The sequence below is a fragment of the Peromyscus leucopus genome, chromosome 16_21, assembly GCF_004664715.2.
Source record: "Peromyscus leucopus breed LL Stock chromosome 16_21, UCI_PerLeu_2.1, whole genome shotgun sequence".
Lineage (NCBI taxonomy): Eukaryota > Metazoa > Chordata > Mammalia > Rodentia > Cricetidae > Peromyscus > Peromyscus leucopus.
In genome coordinates this window covers 73,713,657-73,737,614 of record NC_051084.1, presented here as the reverse complement: position 1 = coordinate 73,737,614, position 23,958 = coordinate 73,713,657, and the positions used below count along the sequence as shown (strand labels likewise).

Sequence of the window (23,958 nt, the reverse complement as noted above, 5' to 3'; positions counted from 1 at the left end):
GTGTGAGCCTGCTGTGGGAGACATGAGCATTGATGCTCAGCTCAGTGCGGCTGGTGACTTACAAGTTGTCCTCTCGTCTGCAACAGGTCTGCCTCTTCGGGAACTCCGAGGTGTCCCTGCGGGACCACCTGCGGGCCGGGGCCTCTGAGGAGGAGCTTCTGAGGATCATTGGGGCAGCAGTGGGTAGGAAGAAGCGGCAACATGCAGGTAAGGGCTGGGCGGGAGTGGGCGGGACTGAGTGGGAGTGGGCGGGGCTGAGCGAGAGGGGGGGCTGAGTGGGCAGGGCTGAGCGAGAGGGGGGCTGAGTGGGCGGGGCTGAGTGGGAGTGGGCGGGGCTGAGCGAGAGGGGGGCTGAGTGGGAGTGGGCGGGACTGAGTGGGAGTGGGCGGGAGTGGGCGGGGCTGAGTGGGAGTGGGCGGGGCCGAGTGGGAGTGGGCGGGGTTGCGTGGGTTAGTGCCAGGAAGTGTGAAGGAGAGGGTGGAGGATAAAGCAAGCCTGGGCCAAGGGGCCCAGTTCAGTGTCCTGGCCACTGGCCATTCCTATTGGAACTTGGACATGCGGCATGGTGGTTGTTCTTTGAGGAAACTGACGTAGCATAGGCTACACAGGGGGACCCCAACATTCTCCAGCACTTTTATCAGGCTAAGAGATAGCACTGGCCCCCTGGATTCCCATGCGTTCCTTGTCTTTGGGAGAGAGGGAGGCAGGACCAGGTCCCTGGAGTGTTCTCAGGGCTCCACCTGGGGTGACCTTGCAGTGATGTGTGTGATTCTTCGTCAGAAGGCCTGTGGCTGTGCACAGGCCTTTGGCTCCATCCATCCATGTTTCAGTGAAATCTTCCTTCTCTCTCCTCCCCTGCTTTCCTTTCTGCTCATCCTTCCTTCACACCAGGCATGTTCAATATTGCCCAGATGAAGAACCGGCCCATGATCCTCATCGGTGGGTGACCTATCAGTACGTAACTACTCACCCTTGTCACTTGGGGGGTCCTGTGGGGTGGGTGGGGGTCCCCTCTGTGAGACAAGCCTTGCTCTGCCCCTAATATTCTTCCCTTATTTTGAAATGTCTTCTTTCATCTTTTCTTAAATTTTCCATATCTGCTGTCTCTTCCTGCCCACAGCAACCCTTCTGTCTCCAGACTATAGAGTGGCCCTTCTCCCTCTCTCAAAATCAGGGCAGAGGCTCTATAGACCTGATACTCACGGAGTTAGCTCTCTTTGGAGAGTAGAGCTCCTGGTTAAAATAGAGAGCTTCTCCTCAGCTGTGGCATCCCCCAGCAGGACGTAGATGTCCCTTCTCTGCCACGTGGAGCCACCTGTACGTATGTGTGGCCCATCAGTTGTCTTGGTCAGGCATCAGTTGAGGCAGCTCTCTGAACACCAGGATTTGACCTTTCCCTGTCCCTTAACTCCAGGGACTGTGCACAGGAGAATCTCAACTGGATGGTGCTTCTTCAAGTGAAAATACCACTTTATCAGTGTCCAGGTGGCAGCAGATAAAGCCTGGATCCCCTAGGACGTACCCCGATCCAGGCCTTCAGAATTAGCACATTGGAACTGAAAAAGCACTAAGAAACTTGAAGGAAAGTTCTTTCCTCCAGAGTTTGGAGCAGAATGGACACAGAGGTCCAGAGCAAAGCAGATTCCATGGGCCCGAGATAGCCCAGTGACCACCTCAGCACACCGGCCACCCAGAGCAGGAGAGCAGATGACAGAGGCATTCCACTGGGAAAGGGACCTTAGTCACCTCTCCCCCACCTACCCCCACAGCACTGGGGGTCTTGGCCTAGGCGTATACATCTTCACAGCAAGGAATGGGGATGTCCTGCTGGCCTTCCCTCCAACAGACAAGAGTGGGACTCAGAGTGTGACGGAAAGGGAGAAGCTAGGGACACCTTTGCTTCATGCGGACTCTCTTATGTGAAGTGTATGGAGAGACTAGACTGGCCTGGTTTTCACAAAACAAGAGTTGCCTCGGTGAGGGTCTCTGACCTCCAGGAGCCTGTGAACCACTCAGGGACCCTACCCCTGAGGCCCCTGAGTTGGTAGGACCATGGTGAAAGTACCCACTCCTTGTGAGTTCTCAGTGGCTGCTGGTGTCAGTTGCTGACACTGGTCTTTGTTCTTGGAGGAACAGCAGCTCTAAGGTTTTCTGGAATCTGTCAATTGATGTCCTTGTGGGGACTTGACGTTGTTTAAGTAGATGAACTGTTTGCTAGTGTCTTGGCCTCAGAATGACATTGCTGTTCATTCTCCACTGGAAGTCTCAAGGTAAAAATACCTGTGATTGGTAGTTCAGGGTGAGATCCAGCTAGTTTTAGGAAAATGAATGGGCATCAAAAGGCTGTTTGATCCAGGCATCATTCTTCAGGCCTAAGGTATGTCATAGGAAAACTTTGGGGACCAAGTTCAGAAGCACAGGGGACCCAGAAGTGACCTTGCACCACCACTGCCTGAGGAGAACAAATGGAAACTGGGTCCCTCTGTTTGCTTCCTTCTCTGTCTGCTTAGCAGCTCTGGCTCTCCAGACCAGGCTGGCCTCGAACTCACAGAGATCCACTTGCCTCTGCAGGGATTAAGGCTTGCCCTGGCTCCGCTTTCGTTCTTCCTTCTCCCGGTGTGAATGAGAACTCCTGGTGGGACAGCGAGGGTCAGGAGACAGGTGGAGACAGGGCTCGTTTGGAGACTCAGTCTCTTCTTTGCTCTCTGCCTTTCAGGGTTGCCTTGGATGCTTCGAGATTCCCCACCAGCTAGTTGGAGCACTCTCTCCCGGGATCCCCTCCATGTTTGGAATCTGAGTGTCAGAGAGACTCTCTCTGACCAGATGGCAACTTTGTGGAAAAGACTCCGTGTCCCCATGGCCCTTCCTCTGTCTCCACAGTGCCTGGGGTCCGGCTCCCCTCAGAGACGCTACAGCTGCTACCCAGACTCTGACACTCACTCAAAGTGCCTTAGCGTAGGGTCCCAGGATCCTGCTGTCCCCTCAGGACCAGGGCTGACTTCAACTCAGCTCACTCATGTGGACTCAGAAGGACGGGCAGCTATGGTAGATGTGGGCGGGAAGCCAGACACAGAGCGGGTGGCTGTGGCCTCTGCCGTGGTCCTTCTTGGACCCGTGGCCTTCAGGCTTGTCCAGCAGAACCAGCTGAAGAAGGGCGATGCCCTGGCAGTGGCCCAGCTGGCTGGAGTCCAGGCAGCCAAGCTAACTAGTCAGCTGATCCCCCTGTGCCACCACGTGGCCCTGAGCCATGTGCAGGTACAGCTGGAGCTGGACAGCACGCGCCACGCCGTGCTGATCCAGGCATCCTGCCGGGCCCGAGGCCCCACAGGGGTAGAGATGGAGGCACTGACCTCGGCTGCCATGGCTGCCCTTACCCTGTATGACATGTGCAAGGCAGTCAGTAGGGACATCGTGGTGGCAGAGGTAAAGCTCGTCAGTAAGACTGGAGGTCAGCGGGGGGACTTCCATCGGGCTTAAGAGTGCCTCACTCACCCCAATCTTGTCTCCCAAGGGGATGCAATTTGGGTGGAGGAAAAGATGTCACATTCCTCTTAATCTAGTCACTATGACCTAGGATCACACTGTCTCTTTACCATTGATATTTATTATAACCCGTGAGGTGTCCTCAACAGGAAGACACCTCTGGCCTTGACACCTTCCAGGACTCCAGCAGTGGAAGGTTTGATACGGGATACCCCCCACGCCATGTCATATTACTTGGCTTGTTTCAGATGGACAGCTTCAGGCAGCCCTTCTCATTTAGGGTTCTCTCTTCTCTTCCCTGGGGAGATAATAAGGGCTCATAAGGAGAGGAACCCACTTTGAGGAAGGAAAACCACAGCTCCCTAAAGAATGTATCACAGGATCCCCACTCCCTGGTCTCCGGCCCTGCTCCAGCAGGACGCACACTTTCGGACTACACCCCCAAGGACTCGTGCCAACCTTTACGCACACCTGGTTCTGCTTACTGCGGTCTGCCCACACCTCTCTACTCTGGCACACATCAGGGAAAGAAGAGCTGACGGTGACCTTCACCCTCACAGCGCACAAATAAAGCCACGATGCCAGCTTTGGAGATGAGGCATGAGGACTCTTATCTGTGAAAAGAGCACAAGCTGCCAAGTTTTACCCATCAGCCCCATCCCAAGACACTCCCTGCAGGGGGTGGGTGGGAAGAGGAACCCTAGGAAGGCAGGCCAAGGGACTTATTCTCTGGACTCCCCCAGGGCGACCGTGAGAAATGCAGGTGTGGCCTGAGGCAGTGTGACTGATGGGAGGCCTGGGCTCAGCTGCCTGGCCAACTCTTGGAGAGTAGGCTTGTGAATTAAGTAGAGGCTCCTAGTTTATGTACCCCAAACAATGGCCTAGCATGCAGGGTTATCAAAGCTGGGTGGCTTCTTAGGTCTGTCTGCAGTGGTGGCCCTGGCCTGGCATTCCCTCTGCCTTGTACAGAGGTGTGGTAACAAATGTTTAACATGTTCCCGACTCAAGCGTCCACGGAACCTCAATTGGCTTGGAACATTCCAGAAAATGTGCATTGGCACTCATAGAACTGGTAGGAACTAGGTCCAGCCCACCACTGGCCCAGCCCACCACTGGCCCTGCCTACCACTGGCCCTGCCCACCACTGGCCGTGCCCACCACTGGCCCTGCCCACCACTGGCCCTGCCCACCACTGGCTCAGCCCACCACTGGCTCAGCCCACCACTGGCCCTGCCCATCACTGGCTCAGCCCACCACTGGCCGTGCCCATCACTGGCCGTGCCCACTCCAGCACAACCCAAGTCCACATGGGGAGAAGATAAGTTTATAGGCAGGCTGGGGGTGGGGATGAATTTAATAGTTTTTAGTATTACAATATATTCTTATAAAAGGGTGCGGGTAAAAAGGACACTGTAGAGTTCTGTACATATGAACCTCATTTGTCTTCTGCAGCAGCTGTTGAGGGTGGCCTTGGCATGAAGGTTGTCAGATGTCCAGGGAGATGGTCACAGCTCCCGAGTTGGCATCAGTAGGGGTGGATGTGAAGACCCCATGCCTATCTCCACCTACCTGGAGAGTTTTGTCCTTCCACCCCCGGACAAACTTCCATCTTGGGAAGGGAATGGCCTCTGCTGAGAAGGGTGTGTTGGCTGGACTATGAATCTTACATTGTGCACAAAGTTAACCGGAGCAGTTGACCCACAGGGGCAAGACAGGTGGAAGGCCCTGGGGTAGACTTGGTTTAACGTTGAGGACCAGCCTGTCCACCTCCACGGCACCAGTCACTCAATGGTCCGTGCTCCAAGGCACTGTTGAAATCTGGTTACAAGGACATATAGCACCAGAGCCACTGGCCGGATTTGGAAAATAATAAATAGAGAAGGCAAAATTCTTTGGGGTGAGAAGGCTGGGCTCTGGAGAGATGCCAAATGGCTTTTCTGAGGATCCGATGTGTTCCTTCAAGAACGTCCGTCTTCCTTGTCTTTCCTAGTGCATGTCCAGTCTTGGTGGTGTTTGGGAAGGCCAGAACACAGCATGCCTGTCTCCTGCCCCTAGCATGTTAGGCTGACAGCCTGGGCAGTTTGGAAGATGGGAAGATGCCCAGCTCCGTCCTCTCCATTCTTGATAGCTTGCTGGGGAGTAAGGCAGTGGCCACTCTTCTCAGCAGCCCTTTGCCCTCTTAGGCTGGCTTCTTCCCACCCTCCTGGCCTGTCTCCTACTTGCTGAGATGCCTCTCAGACCAGTGTACACGCGCCCAGCTTAACGCTGTGTTTCTCCTCCCCGCAGCTACTATGGCCCCACCCACTGGGAATCTCATGTAGAAAAACAGAAGGTGGGCAGTTTCAGGAGTGAGCATCCCGTGGCCACTGGCAGTGACCCTGAGCCAGGCGATTAGATGGGAAGAGCCGGGCGCTGGTGGATGGCAATCAGGCAAGATTGGTCTCAGGATGAGAGGGGACAGAGGTGCATTAGATAATAAGAACCTTCATGGAGTTGATCTTACCCTGCTCCATTTAGAACATTTGCCTAGATATAGTAGTGCTACCACCCATACCATCAACAACTGAAGATGGGCGGAACAGAAGATGAGTGAGCAGGAAGAGGGCCAGGATGGTCCCATGCAAGTCAAGCCGGGGAACCAAACTGAGCACAGATGCAGGAGCAAGCCCTGACGTGAGCGTCCTACACAAGCTCCCCTTCCTCCACCCTCACCTCAGCTTTTCCTGCCTGCTCTTCTCAGCCCCATCTCCCCATGTCCCCCTCAGAATGACAGTCAAACGTGGAGGGTGGGTCCAGCCCTATGGAACAATCCCCAAAGCCAGCTGCAGCCAAGTATATGGAGCTCCGCTGTGACCTCAGATGGAGACTGAGAGGCTACTGTGGCATGGAAGGGGTCAGCTGAGTGGAATGGTAGCTTCCCCAGGAGTGACGTATTTGAGTGTTGTCCTCTGGTGAGGAACTGCTGGGAACTCAGGTCACTGTCTCTCCAGGACAGTGGTCAGGTTGCACTGGGGTTTGCTTTGGGGTCCCTATGCCTAAGCCTGGTGAGGTGATGAAGGGAGTCTTTCTTGGACACCCCTCCTTACCAGAGCCATACTGTAAGCTGGTGGTGGGCCAGAGTTTTGCAATCCAGAGAAGAATTTGGGGACAGGAGATTTAGTAGATGGGATGAAGGTGACCGCGGGGAGAGGAGAGGCCCCAGGACTTGCTCTAGGAAAAAGGCAGACAACTCACTTGCTGGCTCTGGTCCCTTTCTACATGTTTTCTTCTGGAACATGCTAGAGCTTATCTCGATAGAACACATAAGGCCCCTCGTCTCCATCTCAGCTCCATGTTCCATTGAGCTGTCTTCAGAGAGCCACCTAGCGTCCCTGCTGCTGGTTCTTGGCTCCCTCTCCACCACACACTGTACAAGAGGTCTGAAAAGGATGTGGTCTCCTGGATTTGAACAGCTCTGTGCCCACATGAGGTGTGGAGAACAGTGTTCTCCAGCCTGGGATTTCCTGGCCAACGCCCAGGGCCTGCCAGGGATGTCCATGCTAGTCTTAGAGAATGATGGCCAGGAGAAGGAGGGCCAGAGCGAGACAGGATGCGAAGGAGTAATGTAAGGGGAGATGAGACACGGCCCTGTGTCAGTGTGGGAGACGCCCGGTCTAGCCACACACAGCCCCCGGGACCCAGCCCAGGGCTCCCAAAGCCAGCTTTCCAAACCACCGGAGTCACTGCTGCTGCGTCTGTTCAAATCCTCTCCCCTGCTCCCCGTCTCCAGGCCTGCTGCCATGTGGCCGGTCCCCAGCCCCCAAGTCAATGCTTTAGCCTGCTTATCGCCCTCTCTCGGGCGACCTCTGGGGCCTGCGTCCCTGCTCGCTTGCGGTTGCGCTTGAACTTGTTCAAGTCCTTGTCAAAAACTTCTCCGGAGCGCAAGGCGGACACCAGGTCATCGAACTCTCCACTCTCCTCCAGGGTGCCGCTGGCCAGGACCTTCCGCTGCCTCTGCCACCTTTCCTTCTCACGCTGCTCCTTCAACTGAGAGTGGAAAGGAGGCGACTGAAGGACACAAGCCTGTGTCCTGCAGCCCTCCTCATCCTGGATGCTCTCCCAGCCCAAGCCTACCCCGCCCTGGGCACGTTTCACCTGCCAAGGACCACTCTGCTTCTCAAGGTGCCCCCCTCCCCCACCTTACACGGCTTTCTCCCCAAAAACTGGGAGACGTCTCTCTCTTCTGGGGCTAACAGCGGCCCCTAACGTGCCTATTTGCTCTCACAAGTCCAAGCAGCATCCCCTTCACACCCGCCTCTGCCGCATCCTGTGCCCAGCCAGGCCCAGCCCTCACCATGGATTCCATGCGTGCCCTCCGCTCCTCCTCCTCCTTTCTCCTCCTCATGGCCTCCAGGTCCTGCCTGGCCTCCAAGAAGGCCTGCAAGAAGGTATCAAAGATGCCGAAGAACTCATCTGGCTGCATCTTGCTCTCCTGCTCCCCGAAGTGTGTCAGTGCCTTGGCAAACTGTAAAGACACGGGTAGAAGCCTGCAGTCAGCTAGCTCCCAGCTGAGCCCAGACCAGGCTAGGGGGTTGTAGGCATGGGACAGATGGCTCAAACCCCAGGGTTCACCCGTGAACATTTCAATCCAAAATTCACTAGTGATTCATTCTCTGTCCCTACCCTGTTATTCCTCACAAAAACCACGAGGCTGGCTTCTGGGGAGATGGGTTGAGACTACCTGATAGTCTACCTTCGCACCACCTCTGGGTCTCTTCTATTGTAGGTGTGAGACCAGGAGACGGTGACTCGGGGAAGACTTATCTAAGATCATATACTGCATGGCTGGATTGGAAAGGCCCTCACAGGCCAGCTAATCACTGGCTGACTTAGTTGACTTATCTATGGTCAGGTACTGCATGGCTGGGTTGGAAAGGCCCTCACAGGCCAGCTAATCACTGCGTGACTTAGTTGATGGGTGACCTACTTAGCCCCTCTGTGACTCAACTTCTTCGCCTCTAAAATGGGGGTCAGCTGCATGGTATGGCTGTGACAGTTAAATGGGGTGACAGAAGCCACTGGCTCCGTGGACATGAAGCAGGCACCACTCTGACTTTGTCTGAACATTTGTGTTCTCTCTCCCAGCTCACATAATATCATCTAGGAAACATGTCCCAATGAGACCCTGTTTCAAAAACTAAGGTGGTCAGCTCCTGAGGAAAGACCCCTGAGGTTGTCGTCCTCTGGTCTCCACATGCATGTGTACAAAAGCACACACACAAACATACACATACATACACAAAAATAAAATTTAAAATGATGCTGATGGTGCCTGGATACCTACAAAGTGCAGCCTGATCTCTGCAGTATGAGGTTGTCATTGCCTTGGAGGAGAGAGGGGAGAGGAATTCTCGAGGCTCTGAGGTGCTGGGATTTCCCTGTCCATGGTAGGACCAGGTGAAAACACCAGGCCTGGAAGAGATGAGCTGAGGACCAGTGGGGGGTTCTGGGCCACCTTTACCTTATCCCTGGCCTCATTGAGCTGGTCCTCCAACTCTGAGAAACTGAAGCTGGACACTGTGATGAAGTCACTCATGACAGGGACAAACTTGTCATTGGGGTCCCGTGGCTGGTGTCTTTGATATTCCAACTCCTGGGAAGGGAGGATAAAGCATGATTTAGACAGAAAGCGATCAGGGGCCACCATATGCTCCTCATCAGCCGCAGGACATCACACATGCCTTTGGAAAAGATGACACCCAGGTTCACAATTCTACAGGTAATATCGTCTCTAAGAGCTGTTGGTCTGTACAGTTATTCACATCTTTCCCTAACTCATCACCACCGTTGTCCTTTCATTAACGGCTTTTGAATGAAGTATGACCAGGGCCAAGCAGCATTGTCTGGGAAATCTTGCTGCTAGGCTATGGTCCACACTCTAAGGAGCACTTTCCAGGACCATCAAAATGGAAGCCGTCACCCGTGGTAACAACAGAAGGCTCTCTAATTCTTAACTTCAGACTGAATCAATTCTCCTCTTACCCTCCCTCTTCCTTCAAGGGAATTCTGGGAAAAGTCTTTAGTTCCCAAGTGTGAGGGACAAAGAGTTGAAGATGTCCCAGAGAGTGCATCAGCTGTGAAGCTATGACAACAGCAATGGCGGTCACATGACCAGAGGCCCAGTGCTGGGATCCAGCGTCTGTGTCTCCTCATATTCCTGTATGAGATCCTAACCCCTAGGGCAAAGCAAGGAGGTGGGATCTCACAGGTGCACCCAAACGTCTGACACTATGACACGATGTTGTCATCTACAGAGCACACCCTTGAGAAGTACACAACTGAGTTATGAAAAGATAATCATAAAAAAATCCATAATGTCTTAAGTAAGTCTGTGGTTTTGTGTCAGGCCCCGTTCAAAGCTCTCCTGAGGCACATGTGGCCTACGGGTCATGGGTCGGACACTCCTGTCAAGTGAGGAGGTCATAGGGCAGAATCTTTGTATAGTAGCCCTATACAAGAGCCCCAGGGAAGTGTGTCCTTTCTAGCAGGTGAGGACACAGTGAGAAGTCCCACCCATGAGGCCCAGGCTCTCACTAGACCTCAGACCTGCTGGCACGTTGATCTTGAATGACCCACCCTCCCAAATTACAAGAGGTAAATGCCTATTGCTTATAAAAGCCACACCATTGATGGATTTGTTTAGCCACCTCAGCAACTAAGATACCAGAATTCTCATCAGTGAGTGAATGAGCCCTCAGAGCCCCCACTAGTCCATGCATGAAGGGAAAAGATGGAAGGCAGGATCTCAGGGGATGGCGGTCCCACGGCCACACTGCTGTATGCCTCCTGTAGCCAGCCAGCTCTGTCTCTGCATTCACTATGATCAAATATGAGCATGTGACAGTCCTAGGGTACAGTCTGTCATGTGGACATCCCCCTGCTCAGTGACATAGAGACAGTCTCAGACAGACAGCCCTTCTGTAAGGGTTGAAATGTCTAAATCCCCAAGAAGGTGGATCACTTTTTCCCCAAGGCTCTGTCCACTGTGTGGCTGTCCTTCCATCCCCCCAGCCGCCTTGGGTCATCGAAGTGCATCCCACAGGGCTTCTGCTGCCTGAGATGTGGGGGTGGGGCATTGGGTCCAGTGATGGCAGCAACGTGGCTTCTCCGTGGGAAGCCTCCCCTGGGGCCCAGCAGGCTCACTTACCACCTCCACTGCTCGGAGACCCCTTTTGAGATTGCCCACCTCCTTCTCCAGCTCTGCTAAGCTGTGGGGAGACAGGGGGAGGGAAGACACCCGTCAGCTCTGGATGTGAGGAGCCAGGGGTGGTTCGGGGAAAGGGCAGCTTGAAGGGAAAGGGCAGCTTGAAGCACGGTGGCCTTGCATCCCAGCCCCTCTGAGGCCCCTCAGGATCACCTCCCTGTGTGCCTGTTGGTGTCTGTAAGTGTCGGGGTGAAAGCTCTGCTCCACGGATCCTTACAGATGCTGTGTATCACATAGTTCCTGTGTGTGTGTGTGTGTGTGTGTGTGTGTGTGTGTGTGTGTGTGCGCGCGCGCGCGCGCGCGTGCGTGTGCAGGTGCATGTGTGTGCATGCACACACACGTGGAAGTCAGCAGACAACTTCAGCCGTCTCTCTTAGGTGCTATCTGCCTGTTTTGTTTGTTTGTCTGTCCGTCTGTCTGTCTGTCTGTCTGTCTGCTTGGGTTCTGGGTATGGCCCTCAGACCCTCACGCTCCTTGCTGCACTCTCTCCCAAGCGCTGTCAGAAGCTTTCTCACACTAGCGCCTGGCTTGGGATTGTTTTTCGTCACCACTGGGCGGTGCTCCCCATCATCTAACAGGTGTCTCCCCACAGCCCTGTGCTGATGGTTCTTAGAGGTGGAGCTCTGGAGAGATGCTTTTGATATGACGAGGTCAGTCCTGAGGGTGGAGGCTCTGAGATGGCACTGTGGCTCCTTGCTATATGTCCTAGCCTGGGATGCCGCTGCCACACTGTAGTGTGCCAGATGTTAAGCAGATCGTGGCACCATGCTCGTGGACTATCAATCCTCCCGAGTCATGTGCCAAATACACATCAAATTTTTATAGTTAGCAAGTCTCAGGTGTTTTGTTATAGCACAGAATATCTCACACACAGTGGCATTGGATACCTGTTAGCTTTAACATGTCTGGCTTCCCCAGATCCCCAGATTAAGTCTGGCAGCCTTAGCAGATGCTGTGGATGCCCTGCCCATTACAGTTTAAAGTACCCATTCTTCCAACCAACCGGGCTTAAAATATATGTGCTTATTTTTACATTTATTTTAGATATGTGAGTGTTTCACCTACATATAAGTGTGTATCCCATGTGTGCCTGGTACCTGAGGAGGCCAGAAGAGGGTATTGGATTCTCCGGAATTATAGATGGTTGTGAGCTACCATGTGGGTGCTGGGATTTGAACTGGGGTCCTCTGGAATGGCTGACAGTGCTGTTAACCACTGAGCCATCTCTCCAGTCCCCAGCTGAGTGTTCTTTATTCTGGGTCAGCCCCTCTGCCTGTTAGAGTTGTGTTACCCCCAGGACACTTAGCCAGTGTGCTGCATGAGTAACCCCCTCCTCCCCCACCGTGGGATAAGCACAGAGGGTGTTCTGTTCCATACTGTTTCCACGTTTGCCCCAGTGCAACTGGCTCATAATGCCTGTTAGTCATTCTCTCTACACATGGCTTTCTTCTTCCTTCTTCTGATGTTTTCCAGAATCACCTCTGAAATAAGATGATTTGCACCAGCCAGCTGTCTCTGTCTGGGTCTTCTAAAAGCATACCCTGAGACCCTGCCCACTCCCAGTGTCCCCTCAAGCGAGGGAAGCCAGCTAGTGTGACCACAGGCGAAGAAAGCATGGAGAGACCACTTACTTGACTTTGGCAGCTTCTGATAGGTGCCGCAGCTCTGAGGGCATGTTCAGGATGTCGGGGAAGTGCTTCTCCAGGATCATGATCAGGTAATGAAGCAGAGAGATGTTCCTGTGGGTGACAGCTGCGTCAGGAGAGGGGGCTGATGAAACCAGACGGAGTGTGATGAGAGGAAGAAACGAAGAGTGGGTTGGAGAGATGGCTCAGCACTTAACAGGGCTTTCTGCTCTTCTAGAGACCTCAGTTTGGTCCTGAGCATCCACAAATGCCTGTAACTCCAGTGCCAGGGGAGACAGTGCCCTCTGCTGACCCCACAGGCAACTACACACACACACACACACACACACACACACACACACACACACACGCACGCACGCACACATACCCTACCCCACACTAAAACAATTCTTCAACATATTTTTAAAATGGACAAGGCAGTTAGAATGCAGAGCTAGAAGAGGGCTAGAGAGGGCTAGGGAGACATCGGGACGGAGTGAGCAGGGCTGAGGAAGCCCGTGAGTCCCCACCTGTCAATGCTGGACTTCGTGTCAGCAATCTTGTTGAGACTGGCTACCCGGAACCCGTAGGCGCCCCCACGCTGCCCCTTGTTCATGAAGTTACCAATGGCGAGGACCACCTCCAGCATCTGCTTCAGGCGCTTGCTGAGGGTCAGCTCCCGGGAGGCCAGCAGGATGGCTGGGGAAGAGAGACAGCTCAGGATGCTGCACGGACTGAGCCAAGGCAGCAGGGCCCCTGGCTTCTCAGGGGGATTATGGAAGAGGCTACCTTTTCAACTCCTGGGTAGAGACTAGCTGTTCTCTTCAGGACCCTCCATTTCTCAACCACCCAGGACAAAGCTACCCTGCCCTCAGAGTAGACTACCCCTAGAATGATCTGGACTGTCTTATCATGCACATAAAGATTATTATACATTTTAATGAATACATACTTGAATATGGCAGTTTTATTTTCCTAGACCTAACAGATTTTGTGCTTCCTGAAGCTCTGACACATTTTAAAGTTCCGTATTGTATATGTGCATGTATCTTCATGTGGATGTGCATGTGGATGTATTCATGTGCAGGTATGTGCACATCAGATGTGGAGGTCAGAGGTCAACCTCGGGTACCATCCTCAGACAACCCCTTGGGTTCTGAGATAGTGATAGGAAGACTGGTTTGCATCTGGTGGTCTCTGGCTATGCAGACAGGACATTCCTGTAGATGCTTGTTATGAAAATAAAACAAAGCCCTTGGGGCGTGGAAGGTGGTGCCCCCGTGGGTGGGAGCACTTGTTATGAAAACAACAGGATCTGAGTTCAAGTCCTCAGCACCTACAGAAAAAGCCAGGCATAACCATGCATAGGGCTGTAACCCCAGTGCTGGAGAAAGAGGGGAGCCACAGACAAGAGAATCCCGGGAGCTAGCCAGCCGGTCTAGCCCAAACAAGCTTCAGGTACAGAGAGACTGTCTCAAAAGCCAAGATAGAGAGAGATGGACATCTGATATCTTCCTGTGGCCTCTGCATGCATGCACATGGGTGTGCATTGTACACACGTGTGCACATGCCACACACAAAACAAACATAAACACATACCACATGAAAAGTAAAACCCAGGCCAGATGTTTGCAGACATTCTCAGTCAGTTAAAAAAAAAATGTAACTGTGAAGAAGATGTTATAAAAATGAGGAGTGAGAGTTCTCCACAGTCTTTAGATCACATGTGTGCACAGTCTATGAGTTAACACCCCCTGTTGTGAGTTAACACCCCCTGTTGTGAGTTAACACCCCCTGTTGTGAGTTTGAAGACTGCCGGGCTATGTCTCAAAGGGGCGTGGGGCTTGGCTGAAGAAACGACTCAGCTGTGAAGGCTAAAGCTTGCAACCGAGGACATGAGGGGTACAGGGCTTGGCGACCCTCAGTTTCTTAACCTGTGTTGATTACATGGCCAGGATGGTGGTCACATCCTAACTGCCCAGTGCAAACAGCTGCAATAATTTGTAGGTCCCTCTGTGTATGTGCCATATTTCAATAAAAATTTATTTTCAAAAAAGCAAATAAAATAGGTGGTGGTGGCTCACACCTTTAATCACAGCACTTAGGAGGCAGAGGCAGGCAGATCTTCAAAGCCATCCTGTTCTACAAAGTGAGTTCCAGGATAGCCAGGGCTACACAGAGAAACCCTGTCTTGAAAAACAGAAAAAGAAATTTTTACTTGCAAAAATCCTCAGCCACTTATATGCTAGGGAGAGTTTTCTAAGGTTGGTGGGCTGTTTGAAAAATCTACAAAGGAATATCCTTTAAAAATGCTAAAAATGTTGGCAAAACAGAAAATGATCAGAGTTGAAAGGAAATCAGAGGAGATGAGAAAACTCCCGTCTGTGATGCTGACATTTTAGAGGCATTCACAAGAATAATACATTCATGAATACATTCATAAGAATATTACATTTGCAGTCACATTCATCCAGGCTATATTTAGTGAATCTACTTGTAATGAGAATTGGTAAATTTAGTATACTCAGCAATGAATGTATTCATAGGGAGAATATATTCAAAACAGAATTGGGAAATTTGTCAAACTTGGTAAAATGCCCTAAAGTAACTTCACCTGGAGCCCTGTCTGGGGGAGGAGAGGGTGGGTGTCAATGGCTCCACACCCGGCTGAGGTAGGCTTGATCTTAGCCACTTCGGGAATACTTCTGGAACAGCTAGGAGGAGGAATCTCAAGGAGCCCAACTCCTGAACAGCCCAGCACACGGACATGACTGTGTGTGGTTTCAGGCTGCTCTCCTCACCCTGGCTCAAAGCCCTCCAAGGAGCTCAGCCATCCACAGTGGAGGGCGTCTACAAATCTGGATCCCAGCTGGAGACGCGGCACGTCCCCACAGCTGATCTCTCCAGCACACCTTTTTCTGTGCAGCTTGATATTAAAGAGAGGCTTCATGGGGCCTCTGGGCCCTAGAGCTTGGCTACGTCTCCTTGGAGTACCTGACGGTCTAAGAGGAAACCTTCCCAGTGCCTAAGCTACTCTGGTTCCATAGTTCCAAACAGCCACTGACATTTGCTCCACTGAGCTAAGAGGGATAAATAGTTGAGCACCTGCACCTTGGCCTGTGCCTCAGGTCCCCAAAGTAGTTTGTAATAGGAAGAGAGTGGAGGTGAAGAGGCAGATGATCTATTCTTCATACAAGCTGAAGGTCCCTTGTTGCCTGTACATGTGTGTACACACTGAACACCGCTGCCTTTATCTCTACAAACTCCTACTCCAGAAATCCCTAAGCACCCTTTGGGAAAGACCCAACCTGCTCCCAACCTGCTCCCAACCTGCTCTCTGAATTAGGCATCCGAGAGTGTCCAGCAGGGGGCGCCCATGCTCTGCTATGGCACCCTGAGCATCCAAGATGGTTTCTTGTTCTTTCTGCCCTGTAAGTCTTCTTACCCCCAGGTGAGACCCCAACCAGTTTCTCCTGCTTCTGCCTTGCTGAGTGCACATATCTGGCCCCCCATCCTGCCCTCCACTCTTCCCCACGACCCCTTGAGTCCTGCTCCTCTGCCACCCCCATAGGCAACCCCAAGGATATGTTCTCGGACACACTGAGTGAGGAGAGACAAGAGGGAAGGGACCAGTTGGAAGGGCAGCAGGCATCTACATGGCCACAACACTCCTCACAGCTCTCAGAAATGGCGATCTGGAGAAGGCCTGTATCACCCAGACTCTCTATCAAGCCGGATACCTCTAGGTCTATGCGGTGGCCTGCTTCCTGGTGAGCTTGTACATAAGCAGACATGCTCAGTAGACCTTGTGAACGTGGTGCTGCTCAAATAGGAAATGGTGAATGACTGCATGCTGGGTTCCAAGAAGGGTGCTGGCTACATTCCTATTTCCAGGTCCTTCCTGTCCCAGGCTGGGGCAGAAGTCAACTGATGCCCTACCCTGGGGAGCCAATGTTAGGCACAGCAAAGCATCATGTGGTCAGCACATACGCCAACATAAACAAGAACATTTCTCAATAATAATCATATTTCAAGTTGATGGTCATTCCTGTAATCTCATCACCTGAAAGGTGGAGGCAGGAAGATTAGGAGTTCGAGGGTAGCCTCAGCTACATAGTAAGCTGGAGGCTATCTTAGGACACATGAAACCCTGCTGAAGAATGTAAGGTCATAGTTTTGAATGTTATCCTTAACTTGGGTAGGTCTCTGGGGTCAGGGTAAGGCAGAAATTTCCTTCTGCGCCACCAATCAACCTGGAGACATGTCCCCACTCCAGGTGTGCACCACATCATGTCCCCACTCCAGGTGTGCACCACATCATGTCCCCACTCCAGGTGTGCACCACATCATGTCCCCACTCCAGGTGTGCACCACATCATGTCCCCACTCCAGGTGTGCACCACAAGCCCCAGCCCTACCTTCTACTTTGGGCTTGGCCTCTGCCAGCCGTTCCTGGAACTTCTTCTTGAAGAAGAGGGCCTGTAGTCGCTGCTGGTAGTGGTCAATCCTGTGGACAGGGCAGGCTATGTCACAGGTGGACCCGGGGCTCTGAGGCAGCTCTAGCTCCCACTTGGACCATCCTCTCCCCTTCCTTAGCAGAGCTGACCCCTGACCCCTGCTCCTCCTGCTACACCTGGTGCCCCATTGGCAGAGCTGACCCCTGACCCCTGCTCCTCCTGCTACACCCGGTGCCCCATTGGCAGAGCTGACCCCTGACCCCTGCTCCTCCTGCTACACCCGGTGCCCCATTGGCAGAGCTGACCCCTGACCCCTGCTCCTCCTGCTACACCCGGTGCCCCATTGGCAGAGCCAGGCCCTGAATCTCCTCCCTCCTGCTTCACCCGGTGCCCATCAGACCTGCTCATTTCATAGAGGAAGCGGTCTGCACGTGCCATCCGCTCAATCTCATGCTTGTGCTCCTCCAGGAGGTCAATGTCGCTCTTCTCAGGGATGAACTTGAGGAGCTGTCAAGGGCAGATGCAAGTCAGATGGGAAGCTGTTGAGCAGTGCATACAGTGTGAAGTGTGGAGAGGCTCACGCATTGCTCTGCTCAATACTGGAAGGGCCTGCTGAGGCAGGAGAATGAAGAATTCAAGGACAGCCTGGGCTACATATCAATTTCAAGGCAAGCTTGAACTACCTAGAGAGTTGAGGCCAATCTGCTCTACACATCCATTTTGAGGTCAGCCTGACTATATAGTGAGCTCAGGTATTTTCCATGAGTATGTGCGTCATGTGGGTGCAGTGCCTGCAGAGACCAGAAGAGGGCATCAGATCTCGTGGAACTAGAGTCACAGAGGGTTGTGAGCCTCCATGTGGGTGCTGGGAACTAAGCCCCAGACATCTGTAAGAGAAGTCAGTGCTTTTAATCTCTGAGTTACCTCTCCAGTCTTTGTGCTATGGTTTGAAAGTGTTCCTCTGAACTTCACATATGGAAACTTCCCAGTTCATGTTAACGACATCTGGCAGTAGAGTCTTTGGGTGGGGGTAATTGGGGTTAAATGAGGTCACAAGGGCAGGGCCCTAGTCGTGGCATTAGTGGGCTGATAAGAGAAAGAGAAATCCATGTTATGGCATCTTCTGTCTCCTCCCATGATGTCCAGCACAAGACCTCACCAGGTGCCAAGCAGATACAGCACCATGCTCTTGAATTTCCCAGCCTCCAGAACTATGAGCCCAGTAAACTCTTGCCCATAGATTAGCTAGTCTCAGGCATTTTTGCCATAGCCGCCAAAAATGAGCCAACTCACTATGTTTAATTTGCATCTGCCTCCTCTCACTCAACATAACATCTAAGATTCTCCCATGCTGTATATCACTAGTTTATCTTTATCTACTGCTCAGTAGTGTTCCACTGAAGGGATGTACCACAGTCTGTTTACCCAATTTCCAATTAATGATCAGTTAGGTTTCTCACCCTCTGGGAGGTTTAATAAGTCAAGTTATTATAATTATGTCTATATATGTCTTTTAATATTTATATTGGCCTCTCTTTAGTGTGTGCCTAAGCATGAGATTCCTGGGCAGACATATGTTTAGCCTTAATACGCATGCCAAATAGCTCTGCAAAGTGAGCTGAGTGGGAATTCCAGTTCTGCCACACCCTTGTCAACATGTGACCGTCAGTTTTTAATCTTAGCTAGCGTATGGGCCTGTGAACACTCCTTTTCTAGGGTTGGCTGTCTTCTCTGGTGACTGCTGACCCTGGGGCCTTTCATGTGGTCACAGGCTGCCAGGTACCATCTTCTATAAAACACTGGTTTCAGCTCAGTTTCAAAACGGGGCTTTTGCCACTTTCTCATCTATCTGTAGCGTTCCTTACTCCAAATTTAAGCCGTTTGTTATATGTCTGCTTGAAAAACACTGTCAGCACTGTGGACTTGTTATCACCTGAGGCAAAGCGCATCCTGTGGATTGACACTGGCTCCTTTTCTTCTCTCTTCAAATTTTAAAATTTATTTTAATTTATGTATGTGGGTCTTTTGTCTGCGTGTATGTCTATGTACCATGTGTGTGCCTGGTGCCCACGGAGGTAGAAAGAGGGAGTTGGAGCCCCTGAAACTAGAGTTATGGGTGGTTGTGAGCCAGCACATGGGTGCTAGGAAATGGACCCGGGTCCTCTGCAAAGGCAAAAGTGCTCTTAACTGCTGGGCCGTCTCTCCAGCAGCCCAGCTCCTCTTTTGAGATAGAGTATCATGAAGCCCAGGCTGGCCACAAACCCCAGTTCTGGGATTACAGATGGGCACCACCATGCCCAGTCTGGGGACGGAACCCAGGACATCAAGCATGCTTGACAACTGTGCTCTTCATTTTAATAAAGCTCAATTGGCAGCATGACTGTCTGCCATGTCCCAGGTCTTTCTTAAAGGACACAATGTACTAAAGTGAAAGATCTGAGGAGGAAATGACCATTGCCACCTGACCCTTCCCTGGGACTTTGCAGAGGCCGTGCAGTTCCCTGGCAGCTTGTCCTAGAAGAAAGCCTAGTCCTGGGAAGTTTCTGGAAACACGAGTGCCTCCAGATCCATGTCTCTCGGACCCATGGATTTCAGCCTTTCTGGGCGGAGGCTGCCCCTGGCTGGGCTCCTCTCCTCTCCTGAGGGTCCTCACCTGCTCCAGCATGTCCTTAGCGAGGTCTTCCTGTTCATCCATCCTCAAGATGGCCTGGCGTATCTCCTCATTAGAAAGCTTCAACCTGCAACAAACCCGCCCTGAGCAGCCTGGCCTGGCCCTCACCTTCTCCTCGCCAGTCCCAGTTCACACCCTCTCTCCTCCCTCCTCCACACAGGCTTCCCAGGCCAATTTCACAATAGAGTCTAATTTTAATGAAGAGGATGTCCGACACACTCCACATGTCATTAATGAGTGTTTTAGTTCTCATCGAAGCCCGAGTCCCTGATGCCTTGCTTGGTGAGACACGAGGGATTGAGATGGATGGGCAGAGGCACTCTGGCAGGCCTTTTTCCTCCTCCACCCCTCCCTCCTGCCTCAAATATCCTCAGCATCTCTATGGGAGGACAGAGCAGGGTGTCAGCAGAACTCTGGGGGAACAGTCTCACTCTTGCGTCTCTGACAGTGCCCCGTCCCCACCCAGCTCCCATCAGTCTCCCTGCCCACCACCTACACAGTCCCTCTCCACCCCTCCACGTACACACCCACCGGGAACCCTAGGGAAGGGGCACTCCTCCAGCACTCAATGGCAGAAACTCAGGCCAGGGAACTTGTGGGAGGGCAGAGGGGGCAGATGTCCCAGAGGAGGCTGTAGGCGGTACTAAGAATAGAGCTTGGGGCGGCGCCCCTGACCCTGCCTGGGGGAGGCCCCGACACAGAAGCTGTGCTGTTAATACAGATCCTGCTTGTTTGTTCCAAAGCCCAGGGAAATGCTTGCAGGCTGAGGTCATGCTGCTGCCAGGCCTCTCCGCGTGGGCCCTCCGTGGATCTAGAGTAGCACCACTGGCAGATGCCCACTCATCGAGAGCCTCATGAACAGGGCAGTTTCCTGTCTGAAGAGCCCATGCTGCGGCTCCACATAGACTTGCAGGCCAGAGGTCTAGACCAGCATCCATCCCCTCTCCTCTGGAGAAGTCAGAGAGGCAAGGCCAACATCGCCACTGATCCTCGGCCACCTTTCCCCGGGCCTGCAGCTCAGCTGTCATGTGTATTGTTTTGCTGTGCTCTGGATGAAGCCAGGGCCTGGTGCACGCTGGGCAGCCAGGCAAGCACTCTCCTGTAGAGTTATATCCAAATCTCAGTCCCTTTACCTCCCATTTTGGGCCTCTCCTTGGGGGTGCCTTTCCCTGCTACAGGTGAGTACCTACTTGGAGAGAAGAATGATACAGTTCTGGGCCCTCCGGCCATCGATGACTGACAGTTCTTTGACCTTTCGGGAAGCCAGGTATATGTCTTCCGTGGACCCCAGTTCTTTCTGCAAATGAGTTAAATGGGACGACTGAGGTCAGTGCTCAGGTCGTCTTGCCCACCTCCCAGACCCACCCTTCCTTCAGTGTGGGGACGCCCCTGACCCAGCGGACATAGAGAAAGAGAAAGAGAAGATGGGAGAGGTAAGGCGTTAACCACCAATTCTTAGGAGAGGATCTATGATTAGCCTGGGCTAGGAAGGGTAGAGGGTAGCAAAGGGTACCCCCTCTTCAAATTTGGCCTCTCTTGGAAACCCAGGAAAGGAGCTGTGAAAATGGAAGCCGGAATTGATCTCTGTGGCTTCAGGCAATATGGTGTTGCCTATCACACACCCACCCAGAGCCTCCCTGAGCTTATGATGAGAAGCTGATCCAACCCCCCACCCCCATAACACCATAGTTTCAAACTCCTGGAGACTTCCAGTCTATCTCAATATGCCAGGACCAAAGGGTTTTACAAGGTCATGTGGGAAAACAAAGACAGAATCCACACGGAATTCACTTCTGGGATGCCAGTAGGCAAAATCAAAGCTCATGAACCTCGTCCTGTTGGACCTCCCCGACCAGGGACTCGGGAGCCTGTTGAGCACACAGCTATGACTCTAGGGACTTTCCCAGAGCACATGTTCCAAGGCACACAACTCCAGGGCCTGCCAGGCACGCCATTGTCTGTGGATTTTCCCTCTGGAGTTGTGCGGTGCCCAACATGTGTAGTCACGCTGGAAAGCCTTGCCTTGGGACTGGCAGGTGACACAAGGGACCTAGAAGCATTCTCCATTCTGTGGACATTCGCCTCCGCGGCTGGCAGAGGTCTCCTTGGAGGCCCTCCATCTCTCATATTTCCTCTCTCTCTCTGGGGACCCTCCTGCACGCCACCCTACATGGATGAGTAATAAAGGCTGGAAGGCCATGCAGGCAAGCCTTCTCTCATGGACCCAGTTCCGGGCTGCAGCCCAGTACAGTGGGTAAGAGACAGAACCAGAGTGACTCACCTGCTGAGAATCATGTTAGTTAGCGGCTCCTAAGCAGGCAGCAGCCACAGCCATGAGAGAGCTAAACATGCACAATGTTAGTCAGTAGGCTGGGGACTCAGGAACGTCAAGACACACGTGGGCATCCTTGGTATCTACCCTGTCTACTGTGTCCCCAGGAACAGGAGACAGGAGCCCAGAGATAGTCATGGACAGCTGCCCAAGGCAGGCATGCACTCAGAGAAGCTGGGCAAGCAAACGCCAGGCAGCCTGCCACTGTGGGACCAGGGAGGTGCCCAGTGGAGCCACGTAGCTCCCAAACATGAGAACTAGGATCCCAAGCTTTGAGAACTAGTTTTCCCTGCCTCTGCTGGGAACCTGCTGAGGGGACAGAGGGTACTTCTCCACCCTGGTGAATTCCTGTATCAGAAAATGAATTTGAACCAGAAGCTTGTGAAAATCCTGCTCTCTGGGGCAGGAAAAGCAGGCAACCTTGAATTTGGCCCTTCCCTATGCTTATCTGATGTCTAAGGAGACAGAGAAGCACATCTTGTCCCGTGTCTTTCTTCCTGACACTGAGTTGGAGCCACAAGCTCAGAACCCACCTAGGACATAGAGAGGTCTCAGGACCTCCTCTGCCTCGTGGCTCAAGGCCTGGGGCTCCGAGGTATGGAGAGGTAGCAACCAGGTCAGTTTGGCCTCTGGAGCTGCTCTTGACTCCTGTGACTTGGGTCCTGGATACTGATGTGAGGGAGCCCAGCTGAGCTGTGGGGGAGTGGGCCCAGCAGCCTGAAGTGGGCAGGTCAGGTGGCTTTCAGACCTAACTCTTCCCAGCAGCCTGGGAGGCCTGAAGCGCACAGGAACTCTTTCCTACCTGACTCCTATCCCAGCTTAGGGCTTGGAGTTTGAAGGGGCCAGTCCAGAATCCCATCACAAATGAAGAGGAGGCATGGGCGTGCCATCTCTGCTACATTCATCCCCCCTACCCCCATCTTACTCAGGGCATAGGTGTTCACAGGACTCTTCCCATACTGCCCTGAGCATGCCAGCCTAACCACAGCGTGAGCTAAAACACTGCTTGGAATTAAGAGTAGAGGATCAGACATCACAGACACCACATTTAAATCAAATAAACAACCATTTGTTTTATCTGGAACCCCAAGATGGGCCAGTGTCAACTGCACACCATTCCTTTGGCTAGGTCCCATGAGACCTTGGCCCTGACTACCCCATGAAGAGTCATCTCCAGGTCTAGACTCGGCAAAAAACCAAGCAGGGGACCCTCTGCAGACTGATGGAGAGAGGCCTCAGTACCTATCCACCAACCAGGGCTCAGGGCCCCTGAGTATAGCAGAAGTCCTCAAGGCCAGCGTCCTGGCCAAGCAGAGGTGAAGGAATAAATGTGCAAACCTTAGCAGATGCACAGAGAAAGCAAGGGCCATAGAAAGCAAGCCCCTGCACTATTCCTCACCAAGTGGACCTGGGGAAGGCTCCCAGGTGTGACAGCTGCACTCAGATTCCAGATCCCCCTCCCATCTTCAGAGTCGCTCAGTATTGGAAGATGAGGGCTGACAATTGGTACCACGGCAGTCCCTATAAGTCCTTATCATTTTATACCTGTATCTGGCCACAAGCCACAACCCCCTTACATCCTCTGTGGCTGGAGGACTGGCCATGTACACAGACTCAGCAGAGCAGGCCCCAGGCTCAGGCTTGATCCTTGGAAGTGGTATGGAGCAGCATCCATCACCTTCCCTACACCTTTAGCTTCTCTGTAGGTAGGTGTGTGTGTGTGTGTGTGTGTGTGTGTGTGTGTGTGTGTGTGTGTCTGTCTGTCTGTCTGTCTGTCTGTCTGTGTGTATATGTGAAAGTGTGTATGTGCATTGTGTGCATGTGTGTGTGCCTGTATGTATGGGTGAGTGAGTGTGTGAGTGTGCATGTGTGTGCCTATGTGTAAATGTGTGAGGGAGTGTATGGGGGGGAAATGGTGGGAAATGTGGGCTGAAAACTACAGCAGCTTCTAGGTATAGTCTTTTATTCACAACCAAACAGAACAGTGCTCAACAGAGGCCAAGTCTGGGAGTCTGCTTCCAATGAGGGAAAACACCATTCCATCCCTAGAAATGGCGCGTTGAGCCCTCACTGGACTGTGCGGCTCTTATTTATCTCTTTGCCCTTGGCAGGAACATGGAAACTTATTACCAATAAAGTCATTCAGC

The 23,958-nt window shown here is 52.6% G+C and overlaps 2 protein-coding genes across 8 annotated transcripts in view; one reads left to right on the top strand and one right to left on the bottom strand.

The window, feature by feature from the left end:
* The window catches only part of Mocs1 (molybdenum cofactor synthesis 1), a 28,643-nt gene extending 24,561 nt beyond the window's left edge, over window positions 1–4,082 (top strand). The window contains exons 9-11 of one of the 2 annotated variants that reach the window (XM_028882502.2): window positions 87–207; window positions 892–939; window positions 2,717–4,082. In XM_028882502.2, coding sequence (XP_028738335.1) covers window positions 87–207; window positions 892–939; window positions 2,717–3,477 — 930 coding nt within the window. In that variant the 3' untranslated portion in view covers window positions 3,478–4,082. Of the gene's footprint in view, window positions 1–86; window positions 208–891; window positions 955–2,716 lie in introns of both variants that reach the window. The other variant, XM_028882503.2, reaches the window with a different exon arrangement.
* Window positions 4,083–4,819: 737 nt separating this feature from the next.
* Daam2 (dishevelled associated activator of morphogenesis 2) overlaps window positions 4,820–23,958 on the bottom strand; it is a 113,470-nt gene continuing 94,331 nt past the window's right edge. For 5 of the 6 annotated variants that reach the window (XM_028882496.2, XM_028882499.2, XM_028882498.2 and 2 more), the window contains exons 16-25: window positions 20,670–20,776; window positions 19,462–19,546; window positions 17,209–17,315; window positions 16,770–16,858; window positions 12,882–13,050; window positions 12,358–12,465; window positions 10,670–10,730; window positions 8,984–9,115; window positions 7,817–7,987; window positions 4,820–7,509 (exon numbers count right to left, since the gene is read on the bottom strand). In XM_028882496.2, coding sequence (XP_028738329.1) covers window positions 7,288–7,509; window positions 7,817–7,987; window positions 8,984–9,115; window positions 10,670–10,730; window positions 12,358–12,465; window positions 12,882–13,050; window positions 16,770–16,858; window positions 17,209–17,315; window positions 19,462–19,546; window positions 20,670–20,776 — 1,251 coding nt within the window. In that variant the 3' untranslated portion in view covers window positions 4,820–7,287. Of the gene's footprint in view, window positions 7,510–7,816; window positions 7,988–8,983; window positions 9,116–10,669; window positions 10,731–12,357; window positions 12,466–12,881; window positions 13,051–16,769; window positions 16,859–17,208; window positions 17,316–19,461; window positions 19,547–20,669; window positions 20,777–21,501; window positions 21,646–23,958 lie in introns of all 6 variants that reach the window. The other variant, XM_028882500.2, reaches the window with a different exon arrangement.